The 15,376-nt window shown below is 35.2% G+C and overlaps 5 protein-coding genes and 1 long non-coding RNA gene across 6 annotated transcripts in view; 4 read left to right on the top strand and 2 right to left on the bottom strand.

Annotated features, from left to right (window-relative positions):
* The first annotated feature begins 1,431 nt into the window (after positions 1-1,431).
* LOC129565701 (acanthoscurrin-2-like) lies at positions 1,432-4,198 on the top strand. Its single transcript, XM_055440856.1, has 6 exons — positions 1,432-1,566; positions 1,635-1,742; positions 1,810-2,041; positions 2,173-2,939; positions 3,022-3,235; positions 3,393-4,198. The coding sequence occupies exons 1-4, from the start codon at positions 1,558-1,560 to the stop codon at positions 2,199-2,201; spliced, it is 378 nt and encodes a 125-aa protein (XP_055296831.1). The 5' UTR covers positions 1,432-1,557; the 3' UTR covers positions 2,202-2,939; positions 3,022-3,235; positions 3,393-4,198.
* LOC129565700 (heterogeneous nuclear ribonucleoprotein A3 homolog 2-like) lies at positions 4,199-5,149 on the top strand. The gene is made up of 3 exons (XM_055440854.1): positions 4,199-4,247; positions 4,317-4,812; positions 5,015-5,149. Exons 1-3 carry the CDS (start codon positions 4,239-4,241, stop codon positions 5,047-5,049), a joined length of 540 nt encoding a protein of 179 aa, XP_055296829.1. The 5' UTR covers positions 4,199-4,238; the 3' UTR covers positions 5,050-5,149.
* Positions 5,150-8,364: 3,215 nt separating this feature from the next.
* LOC129565702 (keratin, type II cytoskeletal 2 epidermal-like) lies at positions 8,365-8,989 on the top strand (the record flags this gene model as incomplete). Its single annotated transcript, XM_055440857.1, is given in 3 exon segments — positions 8,365-8,509; positions 8,577-8,808; positions 8,938-8,989. Coding segments are annotated over 3 exon segments (293 nt in total), but the record flags the coding sequence as incomplete, so codon positions are not given.
* An 88-nt stretch (positions 8,990-9,077) lies between these two features.
* On the bottom strand, positions 9,078-12,525 carry LOC129565687 (uncharacterized). The gene is made up of 5 exons (XM_055440826.1): positions 12,165-12,525; positions 11,338-11,780; positions 10,932-11,150; positions 10,721-10,848; positions 9,078-10,647 (listed from the first exon to the last, which is right to left on the bottom strand). The coding sequence occupies exons 1-5, from the start codon at positions 12,423-12,425 to the stop codon at positions 10,472-10,474; spliced, it is 1,227 nt and encodes a 408-aa protein (XP_055296801.1). The 5' UTR covers positions 12,426-12,525; the 3' UTR covers positions 9,078-10,471.
* A 405-nt stretch (positions 12,526-12,930) lies between these two features.
* LOC129565706 (uncharacterized) lies at positions 12,931-13,957 on the top strand. Its single transcript, XR_008687656.1, has 2 exons — positions 12,931-13,527; positions 13,605-13,957. It is a non-coding gene; the product is annotated as an uncharacterized LOC129565706 (long non-coding RNA).
* Positions 13,958-13,992: 35 nt separating this feature from the next.
* LOC129565872 (uncharacterized) overlaps positions 13,993-15,376 on the bottom strand; it is a 17,237-nt gene continuing 15,853 nt past the window's right edge. The window contains exons 4-5 of the mRNA XM_055441174.1: positions 14,229-14,347; positions 13,993-14,145 (exon numbers count right to left, since the gene is read on the bottom strand). Coding sequence (XP_055297149.1) covers positions 13,993-14,145; positions 14,229-14,347 — 272 coding nt within the window. The remainder of the gene's footprint in view (positions 14,146-14,228; positions 14,348-15,376) is intronic.

Here is a 15,376-nt window from a genome sequence, read left to right on the forward strand (position 1 = left end):
CTTGTGATGCACGGGCTGTATTTAAACTATTACCAACTCAGAACAATGTCCGGGAAAGGAGTGCGATTGTAAAATATTTGTCAAAACAATCGTTCACTAACGATTGCTGTGAACATGGAATCGATAATTTCATCGAATGGAATCAGTTCGTAGAAAATTATGTGTGCAGACAAAAGGCGGTATTTGAAATTGAAATATATACAAATCCATTGTTACGTACAGTTCCGCGAGATATACAGGAAATTGGCACCGTTTTTCATTTTATAATAAGAAATGTGAGCACAGAGGAAGTTACGCACTCCGAAGAGTTCAATGTGCGTGGCATCCGATGGAAAGTCAGAGCCCAAAAGCAAGATGGTGATCTTGCAGTTTATCTTTGCGCCGCAGAAGATGATCTTGACGTAAATTGGTTTTGGAACACTACGGTTACCTTCAAATTGTTGCCATTCATTAGAAGTGAACCCATTGAAAGAACATTTAGTGAAATATTCCGCTGGGGCACGGTTACCTGGGGTACCAGCTTAATCAAATGGGCCGATTTTATTGATCCCACAAAGCACTACATTGCCAATAATTCGGCCATCATTTTTTGTGAATTCAACGTACATGCACCGGAACCAATGTGGAACATTGATCCAATTCGAATGATTCATTCAAATCAATAGTTATTTTAGCGATAAATATAACCTATCTGTTGAAACTGTTTATAAATAAATAAAATTGATTATGAATTTAATGAAAATGACTACACTAAATAGAAGGCTTCGTAGCATACGACACAAAATTACAAAGTATATCGCTTCTATTATCACTTCCAATGGATTTAATTCATTGGATTTTGTATTTTGAGTGAATATTGAGTAGCTATTGATACTGGTTGTGCTGTTTGAACTTATCAGGAAACGACATCTATCAGTGAGATTGGTTTTTATTTTATTCGACTAGCATGTTTTAATGATCTTTGAATCTGTTCCTATTGAAAACAAAAACGACCAAGAGAAGAATAAAAACAACATATCGAACATGATTTTGATACATCAAAAATGAGCCCTAAATCTTGTTTACATTCAATCGGGTATTTCTATATAATTGTTAAATTAGTTTCGGCAATGATCATAATGCCGTTGAAGATAATTTTTCGCACACACTGAATTATGTAAATGTGATTGCGATGCGTGTTATTAAGGCATTATTATTTCCGAATTTCAGCAAATCGATTTAGATATCGGAATAACAACAAGTTGGAACTCAAAATAGCACAGTTGCCAAACGAATAAGCAACCATTCAGTTCTATTTCTGTATAGTTTTTTCCCACCGAAAATCTATTCTGTAATCACCGGTTCGATGAGATGATAAGATTTGAATACTATAAATAGAATTTAAAACATTTATGACGATATTATGGACAAACAAGCCTTGTGACAGACAAACGAAAGAGGAAGGAATATTCCATCCATCTATAAAAACAACGCACAAAATCTATTTTGGACGCAATCCATCTCTTGGTACTGATTGAAACGGTTTGATTTAATTGTTCCACCAGAAATTAACACAATATGTTCAAGGTATGTTTCTTTTAATTTAACTACCAATTTTTTAAGTTTCAATGAGCTCATGTGCAAATTTATTTCAGATAATTCTGCTGGTATTTTCAATTGTGGCCTACTCCGGCGCACAAGGGCCACTTATTCGTGGAATAGAACGTGGTTTGGAGCGCGCAGTTGAAAATGCAGCTGAACGGGTAATTATTTGGAATTATTTCCTTCGGATGCAGAAAATACATTATTTATTTTACTACTGGGTAATAGGTAATAGAACGTGAAGTGCAGCGAGAGAACTTCGGAAGAGGTGGCTATAATAATGGATACAACAATGATGGACTGAATCAAGGTGGATTGGGTGGCTTTGATAACATCGGCGGTGCTGGTCGTCTTAACAATTATGGCGGCGGACTTAATCGATATGACAATGGCGTTCGTCCAATCGGTGGTGGCATCGTGCCAATCGGAGGCGCTGGTATTGGAGGAACAGGAGTTGGACGTAAGTATAAACCATTCAAAAAATAGCATAAAAAGATGCCGAAATACTTAAAAGGTCACATTTACCACAAGCAATTCATTTGATTAATCGTCAATTCGTTTTCTTATTTATTTTTGTTATTTCTTTTTCAGGTGGATATCGGGGACCGGGTGTCTTCTAGTCAATGATCTACTCACGAAATGCATGTAAAAAAGAGTCTACTTTAATCGTAATCATTATTAAGTCATAGTTTTTAATAAACGGTATCAACAAACAAATCGGTATCATCTTGTGGTTCTTATTTGTTTTGATCAATTGATTAATCGAGAAGCAAGTTTAAAAAAAAAACAGACTTTTTATTCAAACGCAGTACTGAGCAAAGTCAGCAAAAAACCAGGTATCAAAATGTTTTGAATACGTTCTTTTTTCCCATGAATATTGACAATCGTTTGTGTATACAGTAGATTATTCCAATGAATTTGCATATTTTATGAACGGTTCCGTGCGAATTGATTCAGCGCTGGGAATCCCACATTGTTTATGTGATTTTAATTACTGTCGATCTCATAGGCTTCATTTCCTATGTGCGCTACACGCTGCTAAGAATAGCATCCATAATATTATAATGCTCAGATTCTGAATCGTATAATATACGCATTATTATTTTGCCATTTCTACGTGAATTGATCCTACGATCAAGTTATATAATAACATATAAAATAAATTATTTTGGTGGTTAAGCAAGAATGACTGAACATGATTTGCAGAAAAACGAATAATTTTTCGGGAGTCAGGCATATAAAAGCGGTGCCAAAATTCCCACCGCACTCATTATCCCATTGAAATCAATCGAAACTGTTTGAAGTGTTTTTGTCTCACACTCGAGATTGTTATAAGTTTTAAAATGTTCAAGATTAAGGTAAATTCATTTTTAATCAATTTCCAACCAAAATGAAACAAAAAAGTAACGAATATACATTTTACTTTCATCCAAATACCAGACTGTCTTGCTTTTTCTCTCAATTATTGTGGCCTACGCTAGTGCACAACTTTTCCAGGGCATAGAACGTGGAATTGAGCAGGGCATAGAGCGTGCTGTTGAGAATGTAGTTGAAAATGTGGCAGAACGTGTAGTAGATAACGATTTCGGAAACAATGGGTACAACGGCTATAATGGTGGCTATAATGGTGGCTACAATGGTAATGGTTATTATGGTGAGTTTACAATTTTTTTTTTTTTTTCAAATTGGAAAAAATACGCTTATAAAAGAGAAGAAAACACTAAACTAAAACGTTTTTTGAAAGAACGATTTTTGATACATAAAGAAAATGACATTTTGATATTAACAGCAAGAAACTTGTTCTCTTTCAGGTGGCTACTAATTCACGATCAAAGATAAAAATGTCGAAATATCAAGATGAATGGAAAAAAATTAAGAAAATTCCAAACTCCCAAAATGTTTATCGTTTTAACCTTTTAAGATGATGTTGTTACAATTTAAAAATATATTCTTTCCAGAATAAAATATTCCGCAAAAAAACACTCTTCGAAATTTATTCAAAATTGTTTACTTTCGAGTTGAGACCAATTGATATGGGTCAAAATCCACACACCTATTTCGGTCAAAAAAGCACCGCATAAATAGAAGAACCGGTTTCAGACGTCATTCATTTTGACTGTCGTTACCATCGTCACGCTCATTTTTATTTTTGGCTACAAATTTGATACGCTTTGTTGCTAGTAAAGTCATTTTTCGCATAGTCCAAATTTGCCATTTTATTTTCGTAAAATTTGTGTGTTGGGAATCATTTATGACATTGGTGCTATTGCGAAAATTTTCGGAAATTACACCGGAAAAAGATTTAATGTACTTATTTTGGCTCTGGGCTCTGACTTTCCACCGGAAGGGACTTATTCAAACGTTATGTTTTTTTGCGGTTGGCCGTTATGAAGATTATGCCAAGGAGAAACAATCGACAAAAACGACGTTGTTTACCTTCGTTTGTCTGATGACATACGCAAAGCATGTAACACGTAACGAAATCAAACTGGTTTATTCCCATTAATCTATCGTCATTCAAACCAAACAAATTAATGTACCGAAGACGATATCAGTCGACATATAAATCGCGGATGAGTGTCTTCACAACAAACAGTCTCAATTTGGATTTCATTGGATACAGTTTCTTCGTGTGATTTGGATTATTTTAGTGCAAAATGTTCAAGGTTTGTTTTTCAGAATGCGTTCAAATGTTAAAACCAGAGTGAAATAAACGTGGAATTTTATTTTTACAGAGTGTAATTGAAACGATCTTCATATTTGTGGCGCTGTCGCTTTTGAGCCGTCACTTAACTAAAGCTGAACCACAAGATTTGGCTCAAAGTTTTGGTTCTATTGACAACAATGATTTTGCTGCTTATCCACACCCAAGATTCGGTCGATTCAGAAGAGCCGCTGATGATTCGGTAGTTTTTCCTAAAGAACAAGTGGCACAGCCAAAAGCGGAAAACGTACAACCAGATCTGCCAAAAGTAGCTAATGAAGGAGATGCAAATAAAAATGGAACCGATGCAGATTTGGAATCACGATTCGGTTTCCTCGGCGGCGGACGACCTGGTGGCTTACTGGGTGGTTTAGGCCAAGGTTTAATTGGTGGATTGGTCAATGGAGGCAGAGGCCAATATGGACCTGGCTTCGGTGGTGGCGGCTTCGGTCCAGGCGGTGGCTTCGGTCCAGGTGGATTTGGTCCTGGCTATGGAGGCTACAATAATTATTATGGCCCAGGCTACGGTTAGTTGGCTAGGTTTTGGTCGTTGATTTGAAAACATTTTGTTTTCAATATTGTTCAAATCTGAGCAATATCCATAGATTTTATATTCCTAAACAGGAAACACTGTTAAAACACTTACCAGTTTTTATTTGCTTGTGAAACACAATGTGAAAAAAATGTATAAGACATTTGGCTTAAATTTGATTTGATTTGTATTTATAGGCGGTGGCTTTGGCGGTCCCGGATTTGGACGTTAGTTTTACTACAAAACCAACCACTACTCATAGTGATTTTACTTGTCATGACTTGTGTGAAATGAAAAATTGTACATGCTCATTATTTATTATTAGCAAATGTTTTTTTAAGAAATTAAAAGAATAGAAAAAATCCTAAAATTTCTGTTTTTACTTTTCCGTACACAACGTGTCAAGGGAAAGTATAGGAATTGGTCCCGAAAACTGTTTTCACAAAATTGGTTTAGATCATCATAAAAACTCATGAAACGCATAGAAAATCACTTTTTGAGACACTTTTCCGTTCGTGTGCCGTCGTCGTCGTCGTCATTGTCGTCGTCGTTGTCGTCGTTGGTGTTTGTTAACACGATAACTCAAAAAATAATTGAGATAATCAAAATCTGGAAATGCCAAAAGTTGTGTATCTGAAAAACTTAGTTTAAGTTTGAAGATGAGCCATTTTCGATTTGACCCTGGGGTACTTGCCCTAAGAAAAACCTCAAAAAATTGACACTTTTGTATGGGAGGTACCTGTAATCCGACTCCGATTGGCTTCAAACTTTATGGAATTTCATTTTTTGGGAGAAAAATAAGATTCTGAAAGTTTGAATCCAATCGGAATCGATTTACGGGTACCTCCCATACAAATTTTTTGAAATTTTGACTGGAATTACCGATTTTTGGACAATTTTGTATGGGAGGTACACGTTAATCGATTCTGATTGGCTTCAAACTTTCTGAGGTTTCATTTTTTGGAAAAATAAGATTCTGAAAGTTTCATGTTGATCGCATTTGCAAAAGTTAAATTTTTTTTCCCCAATTTTTGTCGAAATTTTCTTGGAAAAAATTGAGGGCCAAAAACCAAACTTCATATAAAATTGTCGAAGTTCTAGTTAAAGTGACCGATTTTTCACTTTATTTTCATTATTATATTTTCACCAAAAATAACCAAAAGTACCTACGGACAACGCAGGCCAACGGTACGGAAAAGTTCGGGATTACCAATGTAATTCTTTTTATTATTTCTTCATTATTTGATATTGATATCGTAGCTTTGAAATCATTTAACGTCTCGACTCTCGATGACACAGCTCGCTGGTTCCTTCTTTATATATATCTAGACTCTCTTTGTTGGATGTCATTTCACATGTAAGTATAAACGTGATTTCATATCGTATTATCGAATGAATCGATTAACAATGCAGGAGATAAACTTGGATAAAATCATGGCAATAATTTCGCTTTCATTTTTAAAACCATTGGAACTTTCTGCAGAAGGTTATTTCCATCAAATGTTTTGATCTGTTCCGAAAACAAATGTATATTGAGAGGCGTTGGCTAAATGTCTGACATGGAATCACTTTTGGGAATAGATTCAACCAGTAAGAAATTGTTCAAGCATGGCTTCGTCGAATGAAAAAGCTGATTACGGAAAGCTTAATTTAAAATTAATTAAAATTTCAAACAGTCTTCTGTTTTTTCTGAAATATGATTGACAAGTGTCTATATAGCATTTGTCATTTTGCTATTTTTCTTCAAAACGTCAACAGCGCCATCTAGTTCTTCGTAAGAATTGTACGTTATGAATGGCGCTGTAATGTAACGAAGATATAGGAACCTCATTTACACTAAAAAATTTTTATACATATTTCAAACAACCAAATATGCACATTAGCCTGTCCGCAGTTTTTTTGGAAACGAAATCAACTTTCGAAATCGTATTTATGGAACCTTTTTCAAATTCACGCGAGAAGATTTTGAATTGTCACATAAAAATTATTTTTCTTGGTCAATTTGGAATCGGTATGTTTTTAAAAGACAATTAAGAAAAATGGCCCGTTTTCAAATTGTTACGTTTTTTTGAATTAGCCAATATTTCTTTGTCATTTTGAAATCGGCCAATTTTTAATTCACATATTTATCGCTATCAATTGTATACAAGCTAAGACATCGGTGTCAGTTAATTCATTCATAAATTCGTTGCGCATATCTCTTGCTGATTGTTCTGAGTACGTTTTAACTCATACCAAACGCACAAAAATGGTAACCAGATTTAATTTTGAACAATTCGTCAACATATTTAAAACAAACACACACTCAGGCCATGTAGTTATAAATATATGTAACAAATATCATAACCGCTTCTCGACGTTGTTGTGTAGAGGAATTGAAATGTATTTGTGGTCGCCATGTTGCTCGTTTTTCGTCAAACCTTTCAAATGGTTAGATTCTTTTTTTATCAATTATGGACCTGAAAATTAAGTTTTTCATTTAATTTTCTTTACCAAAATATTCTATTTGGTCCAAGGAATCAAACAAACTATGTTGATTTCGATTCTAAAAAACTATGGACAGTCTAATGCACATCAATACAAATGTATCGAATGGAATATATGTTAATTTTAGCATGAATCTGATCAAAAGGTTAAAATATGCTATTTTTCTTAATTAGATTTTATTCAAAGTTTATTTCTATTCAGTCAAGAAGAAGAATTGAATATTCGCTTCGTTTCGCATCTCAAATTCGTCCGTTCGGTTTAACCAGTCATCTTTAAAATGTGACGATTTATTGACTTCGACACTAAATGTTAAATTGATGGTAAAAATAAATGAGATAAGTGCGGTGATTCTTCACAAAAAACACTGAATATAAAAACTGTTCAACCCATTCTCTACAAAGTGTTTGAAAAAAATGGATTGGTAAACTTATTTTTTATCGTAAAAATGATATCTACAATCAAAAAATTGTTACAAATCAAAAATGTGTCGCACTTTCTTTAATAAATAAACTACCATGAAAAAAGTTTGTTTTTTTTTTTTTTCAAAATTCGTTCCCACTAAATCATTCACTAATCAATCAATCAATCGCAACCGATCGAAGTTCACACCTTTTTCTACCGAAGAAAACACAGCATAAATAGAAGAACCGGTTTCAGACGTCATTAATTCATTTTGGCTCATGCTATTGCCATCAAGCTCATTTACATTTTTAGCAGCGAATTTACATAATTTTGACAGCATTTCACATTTTTTTCGTATCTCTTCTGCTAAGCGAATCATTTATGGTCATAACTGCTGTCAAGTGTAGGAAATAAAACCGGAAAAAGAATCAATGTGCTTGGTAGTGCGTTGGACTTTCCATCCGAAGAGTTTTTTTTTATTGTTTCTTGTGGTTTTTCCCTTCTAAAGAAGATGCTGAGCTGAAACTGTCTCAAGTATTGCGACACAAAATTATGTTTACCTCCGTTTGTTCATGGTTCGCCACGTAATAACGTAAAGCAATAGAACTGGTTCGATCGATCTATAGTTATTCAAACGAAACGAATAATTATACCAGTACATTCTAGAAGATATATAAATTCCGGCGGAATGTTTGCAAAATAAACAGTATCTAATTAGATTTCATCGCAAGCAATCGGTGTATAGTGATTCCATTCTATATTTCGTTGAGCAATTTCGATAAATTCAGGGCAAAATGTTTAAGGTTTGTTTTTCGATGCATTCGAATATTAAGACCAGAATGAAATTAACTCAGTATTTTACTATTACAGAGTGCGATTAAGACGATTTTCGTATTTGTGCTGCTGTCACTTTTTAGCCAGCATTACACTAAAGCTGAGCCACAGAATTTAGTTCAAGGTTTTGGCCAGCTGGCTGGATCGGCTCTAGGTTCAGCAGCCGGAAGTTTCGCTCGTGAGACGTTCGGTGGAGGACGTGGTTTTGGAGGGCAAAATGGTGGTTTTGGAGGTCGACCTGGTTTCGGAGGATTCGGCGGTGGTCCAGGTATAAACTAACAAGATTTTTCAGGACTCTGCAGAAGAATTTCAAATTTTTTTTTCGTTCGATCGCATTGCGATCACCGCAAAACAGATTGTTTTTCAATGTTATCAAAAAATATTTCCTTTCAAACAGGATTTGGTGGCGGACGAGGTTTCGGCTATCCTGGATATGGTGGCTATGGTGGGTATGGTGGAGGCAGAGGCTTTGGGCCAGGATTCGGACGTTAGATCGCTGTTATCTCGGCTAAATTTTCAACAAATCAAACCACATACTTCGCATACTCATACGAATTTATTTTGTCATACAGTGGAACCTCGGAAATTAGAAGGTGTTTATACTTTGGGTACTTCTAATTTCTGAATTCTTCTAATTTCGGAGGCAATTTTTTTTGCATTAATTTTGCAATTAAATGAACAAAATGACACTACAGTAACACCAGAACGAAATTCCCAAATAAAAATATAACTTTGAAACAAACTTTTAGCAAGATTCCAATATTTTTGATACTCTGCCTTAATAATTCTTAATAATATTCCAATTAAATTAAAAGAATTATCAGACAAAACAATTCATTTATTTCGATATGAAAGTTTATAGAGCAGCAATGGAGCGGAGGATTCTCTTCTAATTTCGGAGCATACTCCGAGCATATATATGGAGTTTCAATACATTACATTTGGTACGGGCGTCCAACTCCATCTACGGATTTTTCCAGTAGTTGTGAATCGAGTAGATATATAACGATTTCAACTATTTTTGGGCGAAATTATCTCAAAAATATACAAAAATGAGTTATTTGTTATGCGAACGCTCAAACGGCTACCGGAAATGTACGCGCAAATACATGCACTCGAGTGTATTGTAAATTTGTCATCTAGTAACCATTGCATGTCTACTGAATCAGTGCGTACATTAACCCTTTGATGCACAATTTTTTGTTTTTGAATCATTTTGACATATGTTTTGTGCCACGATAAATAGAGAAAAACCTCATGCTTAGATTTTTGAAAAATTGCGTATTTGTCGAGAAAATCGGAAAAGAGTTAAAAGTGTCAAATCACTATAAAAGCTTGAAAAAATTAAATTTCATAAAACTAATGATGCAGAAAGTTAAATTGATGTGTTTTGGTCCTACGAGTCCTAATTTGACAATTGAAAAGAATGAACAAACCCACAAGATAAGAGGAGGAAAAATGTGGAATTCTGCTATAATTTCGCATTTTTTTTACAGCAGTACATGAACAGAAAAATCTTTCCATTCAGCCAGCCAATTGTAGCCTGTAAAGTATCAAATGAAAGCTAGTTCAATTCCCTACATTTGTTTCCAAACAAGAATGTAAAAATATTCAGTGGTTTCATAGCTATAGCGTCTGGCGTATCTGATTACTTTAGGAACCGAAATGTGATAAAGGGTTAACAGTAGTCGTTTGAGCGTTCGCATGACAAATAACTCATTTTAGCATACTTTTGAGATAATTTCGCCCAAAAATAGTTAAATTCGCAACTCAATAGAACACAACTGCTGGAAAAATCCGTAGATGGAGTTAGACGTTTCAAATACGTCATGCTCTCGTTATGTTTCGGAGGAATTCTAATTTCTGAGGTTCCACTGTATTTATTGTTATAAAATGTTTCGAAGAAATTGAAAATATATCGAAAAAAAACCCTAATAATTTGGTTGTTTTTTCTCATTTTGATATTGCCATTCCGTGGCGCCCCATCCTTTGACACCGTTAACCTTGAAATCACACCATGTCTCAACGAGACAGCTTTCCGACTGTTCACCTATATAGATATTCGTTTTCGTGTGCCGTTTCACATGTACGCGATACGAATCATTATCTATTGATTGAAATAGTAAAATGTTAGCATTGAACAAAACAAATCACACGCATCCCACGGCTTCAACACTCACTTGCAACGAAGCCAAAATTATAAGTTTCTGGCGGATCGTGTTTGTCGTATTCATTCAAATCGATCGAACAGCTATCGATTGGAACATTGATGTTATCTTTTGCTTTGGTCACAAAACCGATAACGAGCCTGATTGCGTGTAATATAAATTAAAAAAAAACCGACAAAGTCATTATTGTTTGTTACTCGGTCAAAAAAAGCATTTATTATACCTTGTAAACATAACCGGCATCGAGACTACACCGATTGTTATTGCATTCCCATTGTCCAGGCGAATCATGTGAATGGCATATCGATGAAAGTCATTCCAATCTCGTTTTGCGCCAATCGTGCGATCACGCATACCACTGGTTTTTATCGGATATTGGCTGCCGTTGATTTTCACGATACCCTCAACGTCACCGTACTGCTCAAAATGCGTTTGATGGTGACTGGTTTTGAGCGAGATAATGTGTATATGATGATATTTTTAAATCGATTTTTAATTATCGTTTGAATGATAAAAACTTGAATTTTTTCTAGCAGTCCAGCATTTTTTTCGTAGAAAATGTCCAAGTTTAATGACATTAAAGACAAATATTTGATCAAAATTTTTAAATTTTATCAAAAGGAACTTACGTTTTCAATATTTCGAACCACTCTCTGGACCATGGCTGAAGTGCCATTGCTTCGCTCATTGCGATCGTGCTAATATCTGTGGAGAAATTGAATGCCGGTAGATTTGAACGCCAGACCGCATTCAGTTCAACGTCAATTTCTTTGTATGGTTCTGAATCCAGTAGCAACATTTTCCCTATATATTCGATGCGGTATTCCTTCTTTGGCACCATAGATGTTATTTTCAAGCCAGCCACGGTATAGCAATTCATTACTTTCTGCTCTTCTGCCGTTTGATAGAGTGTCGTTTCTGGGAAACTCGGTAGCGTTAGCAAATTGCTACTGAATTCAGGCACTTTTATGAATCCCAATGAGTTTATGAGCCCATTTTTCCGTCTCGCTGCAGAGAATACTAAAAGTTGGTGGTTTGCAGCACTCGTGTTGTAATACACCGCATCAACGGGCTGTAATAAGGCAGACATGCTGTTACTTTTCTATTACTGTTTGGTTAGTACAATTTTAGTAGTTTTTAGCACTAGAACTGCAAAGCTCTTACTACAACTTTGCTTCAGCGATCTATGCGTTATTATTTAATTTTGCGATTTGGGGAAGTGTCTGTAAAGTGTAAATGTACCGAAATTCTTGAAAATTACCTTTGGCCGCTGCGGCTAAAACGTATTTTTGCCAGCGACCAAAATACCAGCGGCCAACTTACACGGAGCCGACAAAAACATGATATTTACGTAGATAATGACCAAAAAATGAATTTTTAATCGTCCGGAACGACTTTTTACCTCCGATGAGTCACCGGCGATGTGTCGGATGAATGCACCCGGATTATCACTTACCATTTCATCAGCATCGGAGAATGTTTGTAGTTGATCAACCACATAGTCGGGCATGGCTTTCCGCTTTCCCAATTTCAACAGAAGTCTAGCCACCATTCGCTTCATGTGAAACCGAAAACTGTGATGTTTTCTATAGATTGGATTTCGAACATCGCACGAGATGCACTGTTCATAGAATAAATCCAACAGCACAATTATCATGAATAGTGCAAGAAACACCAAAAACGGACCAAATAAATCACCCAATTGAAATGTATCCATTTTGTTTGGTTTATTGAATTGATTATGATGACCTGTTTACATCTAAATCCACTGAACGACTGATTTTCCACAATTTTACCGCCGTCGATTTATTTGTGAACAATAACACCAGAAAATTGCTTTTATAGCCATTCAACAGTTTTACAATCGCCATATTGATAAGAAAGCCGATGCTAACTCTCATTCGATCGGAATACAAAGGTGACGAAACTCAACAATACACTCGAGTTCAATCCACAACACAATATGCTGCAAAAAAAGAGAAGCTAAATTTACTGTGTCGAATCAATCGGGCGCGCTGCCTATGACCAGTGGAGTGCTGTGTTGATTTGAAATGCTACAATCAGCAAATGTGCTGATAAACAGATAATTTTTCTTTGTATTTCATTCGCACGGTTTATTTGGTTTGCTGATAACGGATCGATTCGAATCAACTGTCAACAGTGACAGTTTGAATTTAATGAGTTGCAATTACCCGATGTTAATCATCGCTTCTTCGGGTAGCTGATAGCATTTTTAACGAAATTCACCGTATTTGGATTTAATTCCGCAGACATAACATAAACAAAAACAAAAACAAAAATAAAACCAGTTTCAGACGTAACTCCCGTGCGTCGTTCCAGTCAACCGCTTTTGTGTATCAGTCAGACATCGCAGTTCATTTGCATAATTTCAGTAATGATGAATTTTTTTGGCAATGTACGGCTTGTATGAGTCATTAATGTGTTCAGGAAGGCATAAAAATCGGCAGTTTTTGAATTGGTTCCTATTTTGCAGTCAACAAATTTGTTCAATGTAATTATTTTGGAAATCCCATTGTTTACCAACATATGGCGCGCCAAAAAAACACCAAACTATTCGCAACTTAACATCCTAGACAGACTAGCGTATTTTACCATATTTCTGATAATGATTAATCATTGTGAGCTACAAACATACGCAGCCATAAGACTTCTTTGATCGTTTGAGTATATATATATATTAGAAGAAAACAGCTTCAAATCAAACAGAAGCATTTGAGACTTCATTAGAGTCAATTCGCAAGTCTATATTCATTCTGAGTGAATTAAATACAATTTAAGAAATTAACAAAATGTTCAAGGTAAGTTTTGAATTCAAATCAACAACAGAACTGAGAAAATTAAAAAAATTTAAAAATAATTTTTACTTTTTTTATAGAAGATATTTGCAATGATCGTGCTTTTTGGAGTGTTGGCAATTCTAAGTCAACACACCACTAATGCACAATTTGTACGACGTTTCGGTGGATTCTATCCTGGATATGGTGGATTTGGCGGATTTCGCCCTGGATTTGGCGGATTCCGACCAGGCTTTGTCGGTTTCAGAAGAGGCCCATTCGGTTTTGGTGGACCTGGATTCTATGGTTGAAAAAATTTAAATGCCAGTTCAAATTGTAAATAATTTCATACACTATGCAAAGAAAAGTACTGAATAAATTTATTTCTATTACTCACTATTATGATATCACAAACCAAATTGCTTAATAAAAGAAAAATTTTAAGGATAAAAAACACGTTTTCGTCATAGATAATAGGGTAACTTTATTTTAGTTAAATTCGCATTTACATTTAAATGGCTGGAGCATGATCTGGCTCATGGACGTCAAGCTCATGGATTCCTCGAAAATCAAGCGTTTGAGTTCCTCTCGTGGTAAATCATCCAACTCCACATCCATTTGGAATGGATTGTCATCAACAGGCTATTTGAAAAATGGGAAATAAGACAATCGCAGGGTTAATCGTTTGTAAAATTTAATTCATATAGGATGTCTGTTGAATATACCTCATCATCTGGGACGTAATACAGTTCCAAATATGGATGTGCCAAAGCATCTTCAACCGTAATGCTATTGTGTGGATTGAATGTAAGCATTCGGTCAAGTAAATCGAGTGCATTTTTATCTGTATTCGGAAACAACCTAGTCCATGGTACTTTTGGTTTAAAAGGCAATGACTAAAGGAAAGTTCGTGCCTAAATATCATAAAACAATCGAATAAATGACTCAATCAGAACAAATCGAATGAAAATAGTCGAAACATTTCGACAGTTTTTCAATAAAAATTCGAGCACTTTAGAAAGTAAAGCCAAATAAATTTAATCTAACTGATTTCGACTAGATTTTTGAAACATTTTTTAATATAAATGTAACCCTATTCGATGAGAAAAACAAATGTCAAGTTTTATCACAAAGAGAAGGAAGGATGGACGAAAGATCTATAATGAAGATGCGATTAAATACCTTTGAATTCAACATAATTTCCGGTGCGCGATACCATCTCGTGGCCACGTACTCCGTAGGAAATCCAACATGATCGTGATCTGCTACTCGAGCCAAACCAAAATCACAAATCTATAAAGGAAAAAGAAAATCGCAAATATGGTCTTTGCTAAGGCGTTCTGTTTTCAATATTTGATGTAAATCCTAGGGGAATTTAACTCTTACGAGTTCAGCATGTTTTCTGCCAGTTTGCTTGATTCGTGGAAGTTCGACGCGTTCGTTGTACGTACTGACGCGCACGGTCACAAGTTTACACAAGTTTGTTTATGGTTTTGCGCGTTTTTCAAGTTGTTATTTGACAACTAAAACGCGTTTCAAACTAAAAATCGGTTGTTTACGTGTATAAAGATTTTTCACATCCTTTCCAAAAGTTCAAAGATTTATATAATTATAAAATGGACAAAGGAAATATTTTTAAAGAGCTGGAGAAAGTGTTGGAAGAAAAAGTTAATCCAGATATAAATGGAATGACTGATGTGTGCGCGTCGTCCAGCTTCATGTTTGTACACGAACTCGCACAAGTTCGCGCATGTTGTTTTAATACGGAACTTGTCATTTGAGTGGAATCATGCAAGTTCTCTGGTGAATGTAACAATTTCGTGCGCGTTTTTATCATTTTTTTACAAGTTTTCACGTAGTTAAATCCCCCTAG

Source organism: Sitodiplosis mosellana, unplaced genomic scaffold, assembly GCF_009176505.1.
Source record: "Sitodiplosis mosellana isolate CC-2019 unplaced genomic scaffold, AAFC_SMos_1.0 Smas_scaffold_3, whole genome shotgun sequence".
Taxonomy (NCBI): Eukaryota; Metazoa; Arthropoda; class Insecta; order Diptera; family Cecidomyiidae; genus Sitodiplosis; species Sitodiplosis mosellana.

Bases quoted from the DNA above. Each gene is read 5' to 3' on its own strand.
- LOC129565700 (XM_055440854.1), top strand. The intron at 4,813-5,014 runs GTTAGTTGGCTA...TTGTATTTATAG, and splicing joins TTATTATGGCCCAGGCTACG to GCGGTGGCTTTGGCGGTCCC.
- LOC129565701 (XM_055440856.1), top strand. The intron at 1,743-1,809 runs GTAATTATTTGG...ACTGGGTAATAG, and splicing joins TTGAAAATGCAGCTGAACGG to GTAATAGAACGTGAAGTGCA. The intron at 2,042-2,172 runs GTAAGTATAAAC...TTTCTTTTTCAG, and splicing joins TGGAGGAACAGGAGTTGGAC to GTGGATATCGGGGACCGGGT.
- LOC129565687 (XM_055440826.1), bottom strand. From the start codon at position 12,425: ATGGATACATTTCAATTGGGTGATTTATTTGGTCCGTTTTTGGTGTTT. The intron at 11,151-11,337 runs GTAAGTTCCTTT...GCTCAAAACCAG, and splicing joins TGGTTCGAAATATTGAAAAC to TCACCATCAAACGCATTTTG. The intron at 10,648-10,720 runs GTGAGTGTTGAA...TTCAATCAATAG, and splicing joins TAATTTTGGCTTCGTTGCAA to ATAATGATTCGTATCGCGTA.